Source organism: Penaeus monodon, chromosome 39 (genome assembly GCF_015228065.2).
Source record: "Penaeus monodon isolate SGIC_2016 chromosome 39, NSTDA_Pmon_1, whole genome shotgun sequence".
In the NCBI taxonomy this organism is placed as follows: Eukaryota; Metazoa; Arthropoda; class Malacostraca; order Decapoda; family Penaeidae; genus Penaeus; species Penaeus monodon.
Window position 1 is genome coordinate 7,564,183 of NC_051424.1, and position 17,255 is coordinate 7,581,437.

The 17,255-nt window shown below is 36.8% G+C and overlaps 1 protein-coding gene across 1 annotated transcript in view; it reads left to right on the plus strand.

Annotated features, from left to right (window-relative positions):
- Positions 1–14,882, plus strand: part of LOC119597633 (rapamycin-insensitive companion of mTOR-like) — a 51,031-nt gene extending 36,149 nt beyond the window's left edge. The window contains exons 3-28 of the mRNA XM_037947228.1: positions 44–175; positions 650–840; positions 1,053–1,284; positions 1,433–1,583; positions 1,869–2,053; positions 2,604–2,734; positions 2,951–3,231; positions 3,932–4,048; positions 4,232–4,414; positions 4,596–4,804; positions 5,081–5,170; positions 6,377–6,578; positions 6,745–6,914; positions 7,183–7,387; positions 7,645–7,888; positions 8,078–8,243; positions 8,554–8,665; positions 9,047–9,234; positions 9,622–9,936; positions 11,267–11,638; positions 11,813–12,171; positions 12,394–12,552; positions 12,814–12,942; positions 13,112–13,222; positions 13,493–13,641; positions 14,503–14,882. Of these exons, the coding sequence (XP_037803156.1) occupies positions 44–175; positions 650–840; positions 1,053–1,284; positions 1,433–1,583; positions 1,869–2,053; positions 2,604–2,734; positions 2,951–3,231; positions 3,932–4,048; positions 4,232–4,414; positions 4,596–4,804; positions 5,081–5,170; positions 6,377–6,578; positions 6,745–6,914; positions 7,183–7,387; positions 7,645–7,888; positions 8,078–8,243; positions 8,554–8,665; positions 9,047–9,234; positions 9,622–9,936; positions 11,267–11,638; positions 11,813–12,171; positions 12,394–12,552; positions 12,814–12,942; positions 13,112–13,222; positions 13,493–13,641; positions 14,503–14,682 (4,963 nt within the window). The 3' untranslated portion in view covers positions 14,683–14,882. The remainder of the gene's footprint in view (positions 1–43; positions 176–649; positions 841–1,052; positions 1,285–1,432; positions 1,584–1,868; positions 2,054–2,603; positions 2,735–2,950; positions 3,232–3,931; positions 4,049–4,231; positions 4,415–4,595; positions 4,805–5,080; positions 5,171–6,376; positions 6,579–6,744; positions 6,915–7,182; positions 7,388–7,644; positions 7,889–8,077; positions 8,244–8,553; positions 8,666–9,046; positions 9,235–9,621; positions 9,937–11,266; positions 11,639–11,812; positions 12,172–12,393; positions 12,553–12,813; positions 12,943–13,111; positions 13,223–13,492; positions 13,642–14,502) is intronic.
- Positions 14,883–17,255: the final 2,373 nt, after the last annotated feature.

Consider the following 17,255-nt stretch of genomic DNA (forward strand, 5'->3'; position numbering starts at 1 on the left):
GGACAGATTATTTATTTATTTAAATCTACGATTATTCCTAAAGGTTGCGGTGCTGCCTAGTCCATGATGGCAAGGAGGTCCGTGCCGGTGGGCTCAGACTCCTCCGTTACCTCATACAGTCTCCTGAGGATGTGAAAGCCCTTCAGGCAGTCAACACTATACCTCTCATTATCAGGTGAGTTCTGTGGTGGAAGCATAAAAGGATTAAAGTTGGAATATTAAGATATTTTATATTTGCTTTCAGGCCAGATATTGTCTTTTTTGTCAATTGTTCTAATTAGAATATAGAAAAATAAAGGTATAGATAAGAATAGCATCGATAGTCCCCAGTTATTTGTGTTAAGAAGCCAGTGATTGTTTAAGCCGCCATTTTCTGTCATTATTTATTCATCATATGATGCTAATAGAACAAAAGATACACTCTTTGATTATAAATCATTAAGAATAATGTTAACTTTTTGCACCCATATGGCCATCAGGCACATCTTAACACTAAGGTGGAGTGAGCTAAGGTATTCATTATTTTTTGTTGATTGATCCTAATAACAATCCCCAAGTTATACTACTAATAAAGGAATTTTTGAGTAGGTCTTTGCAAGGCATACAGGAAATTTTAGCTCATGTATATATCAAATGAATTGGTTTGCAGGAGTATGGACATCATGCTGGATAATCAAATAGAGCGCGTGCAGAGTTTAAGGCTGACAAGAAAAATGCTGCAGGTAGCTCCTAGTCTGTTTCCCTTGGCTTTGGCACGCTGCTTAGTCGCTATTGCACGGGATGGTGCCAAGGAGAGAGACCGTCTTCTCAGATCTGCTCTTGCTACCCTTAATGAAATGGGTATGTTTAGATTTATATTATTATGATTCAGGAAAGTTCATCAGAAGTTTTTGCTCTGTTGGATAGTTATGATTATTAGTATTGTTGTAAAGTTTTCATAAAACTGAAGTGTTTTTCTATCAGATGCACTTGTGATAGCATGTCTGTATTTCTTCATAAAACAATTTTTTTTAACTTGCATAAACAAGGTTAACAATTTTTTGGAATTGCAGCTGTGTTGAATACTAATGTCTTTGTGGAATGTGGGGGAGTGGGAGTGCTACTGCACAACATCCTCGACTGTGCTATGCCAAGAATTAACGAGGCTCTCCTGGGTGCCATTCTCTACCTCCTCAACACTCCTGAGTGGCGACCTCACTGTGCCCAGCTTCACCAGATCCTGGCTCCCTTCTCGGACTTTCACTATAAGCATACGAGTTATGACCTGGAATATTATAGTAAAAGGTAGACGGTTGGCAGAAGTTTTCCTTTTTTTGAAATGTACTTACGAATAATTTTGCTTGAGCTGTTTGGTGTATAAGTTTGATGTCATTTGAAAGTGATAACAGGTTTGTTTATAATAAAACAATTTTTATTTTTTCTTCTTAACTAGTGAGGAAAGAGAGTTACGGACTCAAGCGGGAAAGTTGGCAGTCCTGGTGTCCTTGCGTTCATGGCCTGGCCTGGTGGCTCTCTGTCAGCCAGACACAGCAGCATTAAAGTCGCTGGTGGCATTACTTTATCCAAACCACGAAGATACAAGAGTAAGTTGATAGAGAAATAAGATGTTGTAAGATGTGTATAAGGAAATTTTAGCAATACTTGATTGATGCATTTATTTTTCTTTTTTCACTTTCCTTATTATTTATTACTTATTAGTATTTTTAGGTTGTTTATTAATTATCATTCTATTATCAGGTTTATCATATATTTTAGTATTGTTTTCAATACAGTAGTTATATATTATTTTAGAAACTTTATTTTTTCCACTTTAACCATTGACACAGCATTATCATCATCATTTTTACCTATATTTCTCTGTTTTCCAGAAAGCAGTGATAGAGCTGTTATATGAGCTGTTTCGAATACCTCTTGGGGAATGGACAGGTGACTATGACGAGGCCCTGGCTGATTACAATTCACACTCTTCCTCCGACACCGACCTGTGGAGATTACATGAAGGGTTTGTAGCTGCAGAAGCCAGAGCCCTCCTACCTCATACTGCCAAGTTTAGGTGAGTGGGAGTGACTATCCAATTTGTAAGTCAGAGGGCCCTTTGTTGGCATGAGCTGTGAAGATGGTAGCCTATTGATTTACTCATTCAGTCATGTTACGTTTATACCATCATGCCTATATTTTAGTTTATGACCAGACTTGATTGATATGGCTTGAGTATTTGAATATACTTTGTTCAGGTGTGACTGTCTCTGGATATTTATATTGCATGTACATGCCAATGCCTTTGATGATGTTTGTGATTATGTTGAATATGCATACTGTGCATACTTGTAAGTTCAGCCGTCCTTTTTTTTGTTGTTTGTTTAATGTATGGAAGACTGATAATGAAAAAGGCATGTAGGGTTGTGTTATGATTTCCATTATGATGACAAAATTCCTGTCAAAGCCATAATCTAACTGCTACTTATGAAAGACTTTGTGCGTAAGACTGAGAATTTACATCTCCAATACTGCATTTTATGTGCTTCATATATACCGTAAAGAAAATCAAGGTTATATTTCTTGTAAATGAAAATAGTTTTTAATTATTGGTTATTTTATTGCAGACCAAACATTATTCAAAACCATTTAGCCCTGGTACTTTACACGCTGATGTGCGTTGATTTGTTCCCTGCCATGTGTGAGGTAATTGTTAGCAGCTCAGCAGCATTGTCTGTCCGCACAACTATTCTTCTAGGTGAGTGTGTTTGTATTTTCGTACAATTCTGTGTTTTTCCTATATGTCTCCATCATACTTTGTTTATAAAATTAAAAAGGAATTGAATAAGATTTTTTCTTGATTTGTGATATTAATGATTTCATCTGATGTTTTCTTAGCAATATATATACATTAAAAAAAAAAAGAATGCATTTGAAATTTAAATATTGAAATTTTACTCCCTTTGACATCCAGGTGAAATGCTCCACCAAGCCAACCAGAACCTTCCAGCGGAGTGCTGTGCTCTGTCCCATTCCCTTCCATTGCTGCTGGAGCGAGCAGCTGGCCAGGATGCGACGCAACGCATGAGAGCAACTCAGGCCATAACTGCTCTTCTCACTATTGCCCGCACTCGTCTTAATGCTCGCAGCTTACCCACCTCCCAGTACTTAGCACATATTATCCGTTGTTCTCCTAAGACTAAAGAACGTATGCCCAAGGTCCAGACATCAACCACAAGTGCCAAACTAAGTAAGGTAGGCAGTGTAATAGTGCAAGTGTACTATTGGTAGGATCATTTTTTATGCGTTCGTAACATAATGATTAAAACCCTGCCTTTATTGTTACCATATATTTGAAGTGAGTTAAAATTAATGTAAAGTGGAACTAGATATTATTAACCCATTGGATCCGGTTGCGTCACAGCAATCATATCACCAAAAATCTGGGCATTAGGCTTACGTGAGTGGCTGCTCTGCCGGTGGCAAGACTCATTGCCTCCTAATTGCAAAATTATTTACTCTGTTTACGCATAAGTGTTTTTTGCTTTTTGGCCATTTTCCAATGTCCATATTTGCAAATTGACTTGCATTATCCAAGTGCTAATATATATATTTTTTTTTCTTTGCACAGACTTTAAACATCCCTGTGGGTAGTCTACAACTTAATGCAAGAAAAATAAAACTAAAAAACACTATGTTACTTTTGTCATTTAATTTTTTTTTTTATATTCAATTTTCCTGTGACAGCATGTTCATATCACCTGCCCCTCGAGCTAGATTTTTTAATGACATGATGGTCACGTCACCCAGATCCAACTGGTTAACATATTCACAATCAACTTCAATGTGTAAAAAATCTTTTCAATTTGTATATAATTTTTAATGAAATGTCAGAATGACCAAACTTGTCTTGTGTTTTGTAAGACAGTTTATATATTTCTCCACATTTGAATAGTGGCTGGGGAAGGACCATGATGAGGTAATACATCAGACGCTAAAGGACTCCAATGTCATTGCCACTGAAAGATATTCCCAGAAATGGAAATGGGAGTTGATCATTCCAGTACTAAGGGTAATTTTTTTTTTTTTTTTTATGTGAAGGCTTGAGCCAAGTGTCATTATATTTTTTGATAATTTGTATGAAGATAAACCGTTTAGGGAGTAGCTTGTACTAAGAGAATCATATGAGTAGTCCGAAGAAGTATGCTATATGTTGTTGAATCACAACTAATATATTTATTAATGCCTATTTCAGTGGCCTACGGTTTCTTTGCAACGGTTAGATGACAGCAGCTATCGCCTTTTTACAAGACGTTTACTACACTTTTATAAACCAAGTTCAGGGTTATTTGCTAATACTGATCTGACACATGATCTTGCTCAAGTGTATGCCCAAGCTCTACTGCACTTCTGTGATTTTTTGTTAGGCGCATCAGAGGTAGGAAGTTTGTGGTCATTTTTTGTTTGTTTATTTGCTTATTGATTGATGCAATTTATTTAGAATGCCTTGCAGGTGTTTCTCAACTTTATGAATTTGAATTGATGACATGAGATTTTCAGAAAAGAAAAAGGAAAGGATTATCCAGTGAAAGAATGTAATGATATTTCTTGATTTACAGGATGAATGTAGTAAGTACTTAGAGGAATTGCTGGTAGACCTGAGCATGAATCTTTCGTATGTTGTCTGTGAACGTCCGCCCCATGATGCTGTGTTGTCACCATCCCGCCTTAACACTACTACTGCACAGCATTATTTCTTGGCAATGGGCAGACTTTCTCATTCTCAGAGAGGATATGACATGCTTCTCAAAGCGGGCATTTTTCAGCAGTAAGTTGCTTTTTTGTATCGATACCTCTTGCTGCCCCCCCCCCCCCCCCTCTCTCTCTCTCTCTCTCTCTCTCTCTCTCTCTCTCTCTCTCTCTCTCTCTCTCTCTCTCTCTCTCTCTCTCTCTCTCTCTCTCTCTCTCTCTCTCTCTCTCTCTCTCTCTCTCTCATTTTCCATTCTAGCAAAAGTGCATGGAAACCCGAAATATACTTATTATATTATTTTCTATATAGGACTTTGTTGACTCTAATTTTTTTCCCCCACCATCTTAATTTCAGGCTGCAGGAATTAGTAAGCATATCTTCCAGTGACATGTATGCCAAACTTGTGTCAACGTGCCTAGATTATTCAATCAATGGTCTTAACAGGTAAGGCTTGTTAATGTATTTAATATATTAAGTTCATGACAGACTTGGTTATTTTAAGTGATAGATATTCTTTTTATTAGTCTATTTTTATTATTTTTGATGTTCTTACTATTTTTTGTGATTTGTGATTATTGTATTAGACATTTGATATATGCTTCCACATCATGTAATACCTTAAGAATGATAGGAATGCATACTGTCAGCATTTTTTCATATTCAGAAGCTTATATCATAGAATAGTGATATCAGAAAGATTTGTAAGAAAAATAAGATAATGTCACCATCATAGTATTATATTCTGCAATTTCATAGGCATGTTTACATTCCTGAAAAGGGAATCATATTATTATCAGAAAATCAGATATCTGTCATCTCTTGCCAGTCATCTTCACTCAGTGCCAAAAGACCAAATTGAGTTATCTATTGGCTGCAGTAAAATGTAAAACTAAACTGTGGCCTTTGGACCTCTTGTGGTTAGTCATGTTCTGCAAATTTGATTCCAGCCAGCATCCAGGTGACAGGGATTGGTCATGAAATAAATTACCTGGAGAGATTGGAGTCTGCTCAACAGACGTATACACATATACATATATATAACACACACACACACACACACACACACACACACACACACACACACACACACACACACACACACACACACAACACACACACACACACACACACACACACACACACACACACACCACACACACAAAACACACACACACGCACACACACACATATATATATATATATATATATATATATTATATATATATCTCTATCTATATATATATATATATATATATATATATATATATATATATATATATATATATATATATATATATATATATACATATACATATACATATACATATACATATACATATACATATACATATACATATACATATACATATATATATATATATATATATATATATATATATTATATATATATATTATATATATATATATTACATATGTGTATGCATATACATATATACATACATATACATGTACATATATATGTACATATATATGTACATATATATATATATATATATGCATATATATATATATATATATATATATATATATATATATATATATATATATATATATATATATTTATATATGTATATGTATATATATGTATATGTTCTATATTTATAAACAGAAATACATATATTTTTTCAGAGCTATTTTAAACAAGATTTTAACTGGATGTCAAGAGTCAGCTCGCATGTACGCCACGCAGCTACTCAGAGCATTAGTGCGAGTAGGAGCTGAAGACTTTTCAAGGTGGGGCATTGAGCTGCTTGTGGGTCAGCTTTATGATGAGAGCCGTTTAGTTGCTCACGCAGCACTGGATGTTTTGGATGAAGCTTGTGATAATGAGGTATGTGGTGGTCTTAGCTATTATGCTTTTATAGAATGTTTTTATACTTAGTTGAAATAGCTTGTTAGTTCTTTTGGTAGTTCTTCCTCTTATGTTATATAATTTTTGTGGGTGAGCTGTGTGTTATATCTTCATGCTAATTTTTTTCCCCTTTATTAATTCACAGGAATACTTAGAGGCAGTGTTGTGTGCACCTCCATCGGTTCTACATCTGGGTGACAAGGGTCAGTTGCTCATGGCAAAATTGGTTTCCTCCCCTCGTGGTTTTCGAGCTTATCAAGAAGCAAACTTCATTAATACTTTATTGGATAAATGGGCTGCAACTTACAACTACAAGTATGTTTTTGTTGGTCAAGTATATTTGTTCAGTTATTCTTGTAAAGCACTTAACACATTATTTTACAAATGGCTGCCAGTTATAACTACGGGTATGTGTTTAGCGGTAATGATGTTTACCATCTGGTACTTATGAAATCATATATCAGATTTTCTTGATTTAAATGCTTGATATAAGGAATGTAATATCATTTATTTCATGATAACCATGATTTAAATAACTGATGAATCTTTGTGAAGAAAAAAGACAGTACTGCTTTCTCTTCAGATATGTTCGAATGATGCAAACAGCAGTAGCAGATTCCCTGACGCATCACCAGCGTGGAGATGATGGCAATTATGGTAGACGTACAGGGAGCAAGCATGTGGTCCATGATGTCTTTGTTCTTCCACACTTGTATGGGTCCCTCACACAACACAAAGATGGTTTCTCTGTTTTGATGCAGCATGAAGCAGTGAAAAATATGGTACAGGTATGTCTTTTTCTTTCATTCTCTTATGGAGTTTTGGTTATTCATAGACAGTTACTTCTGTTCAATTTGAGTGAAAAAGGAATTTGTGAATAGAACATTTAAGATGACATCTTCATGTCTGTTTATTTGACTATCTACTGCTGTCTCTACCAACCTATGTATGTTTATATATATTTATATATTTATGTATATTTATGTGACATCTTACAGTGTGCAAATTCTTATACGAAAGGTATTGCAATATTTTTCCTAACCAGGTTGTGAAGAACGGCAATGTAGCAACTGCGCAAGATATATATGAACTAAAGGTTGCCATCTGGGCTATGGGTCATGTGGGGCTGAGCAGTGATGGTGCTGGTTTCTTGAGCTGCGAGGGGGTGCTGACGTCCCTCACACAGCTTGCTGCCTCGTGCCCTGTGTACTCGGTTAGAGGAACATGTTTCCATGCCCTTTGCTTAGTGGCAACTACTAGAGATGGAGCTAGTCTGCTGCGAAAGTATGGTAAGGATGCATATTATAATGATCTTAAAGATCAAATCAACTATGAAAAGTTGTATTAATGTATTGGTTTAGTTTTCATATGTATTGTGGTTCCACATTGAAAGCATTGTATCATTTTCATGTTGATTTGGGTTAAGTCTAACTGCTTGAAATTTTATGTGACTCTCCCTGTCTTTATTTTTCTCTTAGGTTGGGAGTCTGTTACCCGCCACCATCATGAACCTTGGCAGTATGTTGAAGAGCTAATGGAATCTTGGGGAGGGACAAATAACCAGGGACAGGGGGATGAGAACTATATCAGTGTCCGTGGCCATCAGATCTCTGAGAGTGATGCTGATGACCTGGAGTTATCAAAGTAAGTTTTTATGATTGACTTAGATTTGTAATAATCTATTGGAGTGTTCAAGGAAGAGTTGGATGAATATTTGATCAGAATGCTGGCTGAATTTATCATCAAGTTTCACTAATTAGTTTTGCTATCTCATCACAACTCGGTCAAATATAAGAGTTGTGGCCTTGATGTAAGAGGACCTGTTTGTCAGAGTAATTTTTCATGTTTCAACTAATCTTTGCTTACAAAAAAATATGTAGTCATAAGTATTTTAACTAAATGTGTGGGTAACAATGTATTTTGGGCTCAGCATAGCTTCTGGTTTTCTTCACAGAAGTGGTGGATTTTACGTAGGTGATGACTCTGATGATTGCAGTGACGGAGGGTCATTACTAGTGGATGGTATTGGTTTGGATGATACATACCCAACCACTGGAAAAAGTCAGGTTAGTGGACTTATCTGTGACCATGAGTTCTGACAGGATCTTCAATTTTTTTTTATTTGAATATTTTTTTTTGTAGGTGGGGGGGGCCACATGACTTCTGCATATTATTATTAATGTTCTAATTGCTGTTTCTGTCCATATCTGTCAGTGTATGCTTTTTTTTTTTTTTTATCTCAATTTTAAAAATGGAATTTGAATCAACACCATCTATCCTTCTAATCCTCTGCCTTTTCTTGGCAGGAGTAGAGGAAAAGAGTCTCTTGTATGAACCACAACTGTTCTTTCCCCTGCTGTGTTGTAAACATGGAAGAACTCTTGTTCAATGGATTTCCCTTTTATTAGAGCAGTGACACTGATTCCAAGATCTCTCACGTTTTCCAGACTTTACCACACAAGTCAAAACCATCATCCATGATGGGTCACCAGAGGAGCCTCTCAGACTGTGCACCAGTCTTGGAGGAGCTTCCTTCCTCAGACCCCCCTCAGTCTGCTCCCTCACAAGATGATCTCACTCTTGGGAAAAGATCTTCCATCCGACTCAGCAAAATCTTTTCAAGCATGCGCAGGAAGTAAGTGTGCATCTGTGTAGAGACTTTAGAATATGAAAGCAAGCAGTGCTGATTTTATTCTTTCTTTTGTATGGTTTATTTTTTGTTTGTTTATTTTTCTTCTTCAAAGGACCAAGTAAATCAACTGAAAAGAAAGTAACTGTACTAATGAATCTTAAGAATAATTTAGAATGTATTGTATGGATGTTTCAGAATTGCTAGTATGTTGTGTTTTTTGCAGTTTTATGATTTCTGTTTAGGAATGCTAGCCATCACTGGTCTTTAGATTTAGTACATTTTCTGTAATTAGATGAGAAAGGAAGGCATATTAAACACCATTTCTTTTCTTACTGTTGAACCAGTACACATAAGAGTTAGATTTGATTCTGAGTTTTATCGGTTTGATAGGCAAGAAAGACGGCGGGAGAGCACATGTAGCCGCACCAGCAACTCCTCGACAACCTCTGATCGCATGATGTCCGCTTTTCTGCAGTCAGCCAAAAAGCTAAGGGGGACCAGTTCCCGAAGCCACTCCCTCACTGAACACTTTGGCTCAGATGATGAGGCTGCTGACCAGAGATACACAATAAGCTCTGATTCATTGTCAGATCCAGCACAGGACCAAGATTTTCCAACGTCCGATATGCATTTAGATCCAGCTGATAGTTCGAGTGACGCTTATCAACTGGCAGTTCACACACCTGCGCAGTTCAGGCCTCATGTGTGAGTTGTTTGGAAATCTAGTACAAATCATGCAATATCAGTTCCATTTCACTGAGGATTAACACTGATCCAGAAGTACATTTTATTTTACATATTTATTGGTTTTAGTTAAATAGCAACACTTCACCAGTAAATGTATAAATTGAAGTGAAAATCAGCATGCTTTTCTAGATACATATTTTGCTTTCTACCTGAGTAAAGATTCAAAAGATTGATTGGGAAATGCAAAATATGATGAATAGCCAAGTAGGTGTGCTGAGAGCAGATCTTAATACAACAAAGACTGGTCATCTTTATTATTATTATTAGTGTTATTTTAATAATTTGGGCAGGTTGTACTGTGTTTCTCTTATGATATGCAGGCTACCAAATATTCATTGCAAATGCCTTTGTTTCCCAAATTCAAGTGACTTAAGTTGAATTTGCTTCTCTTTCATTTATGGTTTATGCACTTGCATGAACAATGTTGTGAAAATTGCTTCCTTTATTAACATTATTTGTGTTGAATTGCAACTTGCATCCTGTTGTAGTGATTGCATAACTAAAACATGCATCTTTTCCACTAAATTGTTTTTATTTTACTAATATATTAAAAGTACCCAGTGCATTCAGCATAATTATTAGATAATGCATTTACTAATTTTGAAGAAATCAAACTGCCAAAATATGGGAATCATAAAGGATATACAATTATGTACAGAAATACCCATGTAAATATACAAAATCCTAAATGAAGGTAACTTTGAATAGGCCATTTCTCTTTTTTCTTTGTTAGTTGAAATAAAAAGGATTAGACCCAAAATTTTCAATGTATATTGTGCTTTATTATGAAGGTGAAAAGTTATTGTCTTATTTAGTTATAATGCTCAGAGCTTTAACTATTTTGCCAAACTCATAAACATGAACATACACAACACAAATGACATAGCACTTGCAGCATGCATAACACACTACACATACTAACCCTTTTGACACAGCTCTTACCAAACACACCACATACACATTCACCACTCACTTCACACTTGCATAAATACACACCACACGTATGCCAAAACCATATTTGCTTCATCTCACCTTTGTAATTTAAAAAGCACATTCTTTCATACATGTGTATTGCAATAGTCATATTCTTTTCAGTCATTTGCTTATACTATTAGGCTAAATGATAACAGATCTGTGCTTCATTTCACTGTCTTTAAGCAAACACTTGAATAACTAGCACATGCGTCTTATTTGTAGAAAACAAAACCAAACAAAAAAAGAACACAAGAAAAACAAAAGAAAAGTTACTCGCCGCATGATTTATTACATTAGGATTTCTGATTTTCAGTGAGTCTCGTCTGAGCCCCATTGCTAGTGGTGCCTCATTGTCAACCATTGGATCTCAGGCTGTTATTGAAGGTGGTGTTGACTTAATGAGAGGGACGCGAGGGGGATCAATCCGTGGTTCAAGTGGAGCTCTGTTTGCTGAGGATAGTGGGGGAGGAGGTACCGGAGGGAGTGGAGGTGGTGGGAGTACAACTCCCGGTGTTCTAGGGTCAGGAGTAGCTACTGGCCAGCCCTTGTCAACACAGAGTTACTTAACACTGCGCAACATCACCAAACACCGGAGAGTAGTGTCGGAGTCAACGCAAGAGGAAAAGAATTCGCGCAATTCTCTCAAGGGCTTTCTGTCTTCCAGCTATGATCAAGGAGTGCCATAGTAAGGGATTTCTCTTTGGTCAAAGACACATATTCTAATAAACAATAATATTTAGTGCTCATTGATTAAACAGCTATCTGATAGCTTTTTGAGGTTATACATTCATTATTATAAGTTTTAAGATGAATTAAATACTATTAATCATGTTATTCAATGCTAACTGATTTCCCTCAGCTTGATGCGTGACCTTCTCGATGTGCGAGGGATGGTGCGGTCTCCTTCAGGTTGTAGTGAGGTTTCTTCCGTGCGTTCCTTTGGCATTCGTGGTGGTGGCACAGGAGCTGGCACAGGTAGAGGGGTGTCCATGAGTGGCCTAACACATCACCAGTCAGGGCAGTGTTATGTTGGCTTTGCCCTGCCCTTGGACCTGGACCTCCTGCTTTATGATGCTTCCTCTGACAAGAAGAGCCATCCTGAAGGAGGGGGTGTGAGTGTTGCAATCACTAATGGTACTACTGGGAAGGACAGGTTTCCTGCTATCACAGAGTCTGAGTTTGAGAGTCTGTCTGAAGAGAATTCCAGTGGCAGAAAGGGTGAGTGTTGCCAAACAGAGAGAAATGGCATTTATTGACAACTTTGTTATATGTGGTTTATGATGATATCTTTTGCATAATAAGCCATTGAATCTTGTTATTGATTTGAAGCATTTGATACTTTTGTTTCTCAATTAATATTAAAGCTCTTTTTATGTTTATGAAAGCTGTTGGAATCATTATTTTTGTTTAACAAATTAATTTCTTTGGGCATGTGTACAGCTGATATAGTTAGAAGAGAAAAAGAGGAAGCAGATGGAAAAAATAAGCGAGTTGACAGTGACGACACAGGATTAGAACTCCACTGCAAACAGACTTGCCTGGCATGCTTTTCCTTAACCTCGCCTTCCCCAAAGTTAAATTCAAGCCCTGTACACCAATGTTAGTATGATGCACTTGTGTATGTGGATAAATATTTGTTGTTTAGCAAACTGTCCCAGGTCACACATTCACTAAAAGATGTAAGGTTACACATGACATTGACAATTTTGTACCTAGTGGTAAATATATCCTTATTATAAAGTGTTGCTTGGAATATGTAATGTATTTGTTAGTTGTAGTGTGAGAGTTTGTTCCAGACCACCAAAGATCCCACTCATCTTCCACATTTAATCTAAAAGAAGAGGTAAAACTGTCTTTTAGGTGAGAACGAAGGGCAGGTGATGGATGCTGTGGTAGAGTCCCCACCGCTCCAACGAGTCAAAGCCATCACCGAGCTGTCTGAAGCCTCGGAGTCATCGAGTGTCAACAGTCAGGGATGGGATGACTTAGGTAAAGCCACTATTTGCTCTTCACTCTTCATGTAATAGGAGAACTTGACAGTGTAATTGGAATACATAAAAGAACATTTTTAGTGTGAGTTTCAGTATACAGTTTTCATATTCATATCGTAAAGAGAAGAGTGGTTCCTAGCACTAATATTTTTCTATATCCAAAACAGTAGATGGAAAGTCTGGTCCAGAGCGCATCAACCAGACGTTGGTAAGGAAGGAGATTCTGCGATTGATAACAAACCTGCTGTCTTCCATTGTTGCCAAGTCTGCAGAATCAGGTGGGTGTCATCACCTACACTGTGGGTTGTTAAAAGTTCAGTTCTGTTGAGGAGTTTCAGGGTGCATTTTTGTCTTTAAGGTAAACTCTCTATTGGTAAACATTTTTAAACGAAAATCTCACAGTTCATATTGCACAGTGTCTCCCAAATGTAGGTCTACCATAACTTTTTAGTACTTCATTCTGAAGTTAGATATATGTGCAGTTGAGTGTTTTTCATATATATATCTTATAAGAAAAAGAAAACTGATGATGCATTTATGTTTTTCAGGCCTGTTAACCCTAAAGCAGCGATGGCCGCAAGCATTCCGGGACTTATGCCTCTACTCAGAGATTTGTCTCATTTTGGCTTCCTATTCATTCCGCTTGACAGCACGACGCTTCATTCAGGAACTTTTTATGGACCTGCCACTGAATGAGGTGAGTTTATTTCTCTCTCTTTCTCTCTGTCTCTGTCTTTGTCTCTCCCTCCCTCCCTCCTCGCTTCCTCCCTCCCTCCCTCCCTCCCTCCCTCCCTCCCTCCCTCCCTCCCCTCCCTCCCCTCCCTCCTCCTCCCTCCCTCTCTCCCTCCCTCCTCTCCCTCCCTCTCTCCCTCCTTCTTCCTCTCCTCCTTTCCTCCTCCTTCCTTCCTTCCTTCCTTCCTTCCTTCCTCCTCCTTCTTCTCCCTTCCTTCCTTCCTCTCCTTCCTTCCCTCCCTTCCTCCCTTCCTCCTCTCCCTCCTCCCTCCCTCCCTCCCTCCCTCCCTCCCTCCCTCCCCTCCCTCCCCTCCCTCCCTCCCTCCCTCCCTCTCTCCCTCTCCCTCTCTTTTTTCAGTTTTTTCTTTTTCTCCTTTTTCATGATTGGTATATCTTTTAAGAAAAACGGTGTTCTGCACTAGTTATTTCTGTCTCACATCAATTAATTCTGTTGTTTTCTTTTACTATTAATTATTAACCAATATACAGCAGGTGTTGGCAAAAGCCTATAACTGGTTAGTGTACCAGGCATAAAGGCTGATGTCCCATTACATTATGTCAGTCAGACCTGTTTATGTGTGTGTAAGCTAAATAGTTGTTCACTAATTTGGCCCTGTTGCTGTTGTAATGGAGAAATAGCCCTGCAAACATAGGCTTAAAGCCTCTCTTTTATCCTCATTACCTTAGCAGTCATTTATGCTGCAGCCAAGAGTTTAGTTATATGTTTCTACACATCCTGGCATGTAGCTCAGTAAGGTGCTGGAAAATTAAGCATTCCATCTAAACTTGTTTCTCATCTTCACTGGTGAACTCTCCTGAATTTCAGATCTTCGCAGAGGCCAACCGCATACTCACCACTGAACTGGAAGGGCTGTGCGAGGCTCAAAACCAGGCATTAAACCCGAGCTCACCGCCACTGCACGGCTTCAGCTTACAGCCCCCTGCCATGGCAGACATAGCCGAAGTGACGCTTTCTGATAAATCTGATAAGGAAGAAGAATGTTAATTGCTTAAAATAGTCTGCCAGAATGCACAATGCTATGTTCCTTAATGGACCGCTGAATGCTACCAGATATTGTGCCCTATGCAAAACTCAAGTCAAGGTGTTATACCAAGTAGGATATATGTGAAGGAGTTCAGTCTTCATCTTTTTCTAAATAGCACTGTATAAAGATAGAGAAATGTATGAATGCATTTTCTACCCCCCAAAAAAAGAAAGTTTTGTGTCAGGGTACTCAGTTATGGTGCATCATGTCCTCCAACCACCACCGATATGTCTAGTTCTTTTGTTAAGAAGATTTTAAATACTCAGTGGATTGGCACTGTTTCAAGTTGTACAATTGTTACACAGCATTATTTATCAGATGTAGTTCTTTATTATATATATATTATATATATATATAATATATATATATTAAATATATATATATTAAATATATATATATTAAATATATATATATTAAATATATACATATATATACATATATATACATATATATACATATATATACATATATATACATATATATACATATATATACATATATATACATATAATAATATATATATATATATATATATATATATATATATATATATATATATATAAATATACCTACATCACACATGTAAGGAGGCTTGGCCACTTGAGAACAATATACAACTTCAAAAGGGTTTGGTTGTGTTAAATGAGTTTAATGTGTAAAGACACGAAGTGCTTTGAAGATGTCATTATTGTTAATGTGAATATTGATGATTGTCCTGAATGTGTGCAACATGGTCAGTTATTAGCCATCATGTATTAATGTTTGTACCATATAGATGTGTAATGGAGGCACTAAGTTAAATTGACATAATTTTCTGAAGTTCGTGCCTATTTCAAAGTATTAGTGCCTGGCAATCAATGTGGTATGAAAGGTTAAGCAGGATGACGTGGAGAGTTTTAAATTGAAATATGTAGAGTAGGTCTTGTGTGGTTTTTAATTCTCATAATGCTACAGGGAAGACTGGAGCTTGTGAGGAAAGATGAATTGCTCAGTGTTCTGTTTAAGGAGGTGGTCATTGGGTTATCATTCCAGAAGTTGTCTTGGTTAACCCGATCTCGGCAAGATCATTATCAGTGCGTGTTCCTCGGGCTTGCACTTGAAGGTCATTTGAGTAATGGCATTATTTGATGTTAATGAGATATGCTAAAGTGAGGAGAAGCTTGTCTTCATCCTATGATATGATCTTGCTCAGACTATTAGGAAATAACTGAGTAGACTTGAAATATGTGGCCCTGTTAAACCGACAGAACCAAAGAATGTCTGCAAGACATGAAGTTGTGCCTTGGTTTTAATATCGACAGACCTGCTGAGTAGTCAGTATTGTTCATTTTCAATGGATATGAAAATATTATTTATTAAAGAAAACTATGAAATTTTGAAATCTGACGATAAGCCAAAGCTAATCCTGTTGCCATTGTTTTCTCCTTGTTAATAAGAATAGATTTGTGTTTCGTTTATTTAAAATTTTTATGTGCTGGTATGCTCTTTAGTTGAAAAAATTGCTCTATACTTCTGCTTCAGCAATAACAAAGACAGTTGGTAAAGATTCATTAACATCATTTCAGTTAAAAGAATTCAAAAGAGGCATATCAGTGCACTTGTTAAGAGACCATGCACATTCTTAACATATGAATATTCATATCTTATTCGTAACTTTTAACTTGAATGATAGTTAAGAATCTTCTCCATACTTAGATGTTTGCCTCAGGTTCAGGAAGTTCTGTTCCATAAACTGCCTGTTTAGATTGCTTTTTAAAAGTTTTATGTCGTAAACTGCCAATAAATGCCACAAGAAGTGCAATATTTGGCCAGATACACTACTTAAATTATGTACATTTTCTAAATACAAAACATATTTAAGGTTCAGTACAGCAAGTCTTGTGCCATTTTTGGACCCAGGTGGCAACTAATGTACTGTTAAGCCTTTATGGTGCAGTTAGTAGTAGTTAGCAAAAAGTACCTGATGCTTTGACCAAATGTAAAGCTTTCTGTAAGTGCTGTGAAACCCAGTGTTCCTCCGCTTGTCTTTTCTGTCTGATAGGATTATATCTTGGATATATAGGTACATTTCCTGGTTACTTGAGGGAAAGTGTATTTCACTAGTAATGAGACTGCATCCAGCATGGTGTTGATTTGAAGAGAGAGAGAGCGCACGAGAGAGAGAGAAAGACTGAAAGAATGATTAAAGTTTCTTTGAAGGTGAGATGTATTCGATGGAATGATAGATAAATGTGTGTCACTTCTATACATTAGATTGATAGTTTAATGAAAAATGTAGTCGTTCAAAATGATGATAAACTACCGTACACCTTTGTCCCTCAGGTACTGACTTGTATATTTCTTTGTATATTTATCTGTTGGTCTTTTGTATTGTTGGCAGCTGTTTTTCTAGTGTTTGATAGTGTATCAAATTTCTCAAAGATTTTTTTATGTTGGGACTGTCTTAGTGATCCAGTGATAATACATGCATTAAACACTTCTTTTTAAAGTTTTATTTATTCCTGATCTACAGAAAAACAAGTGAAAACCTATC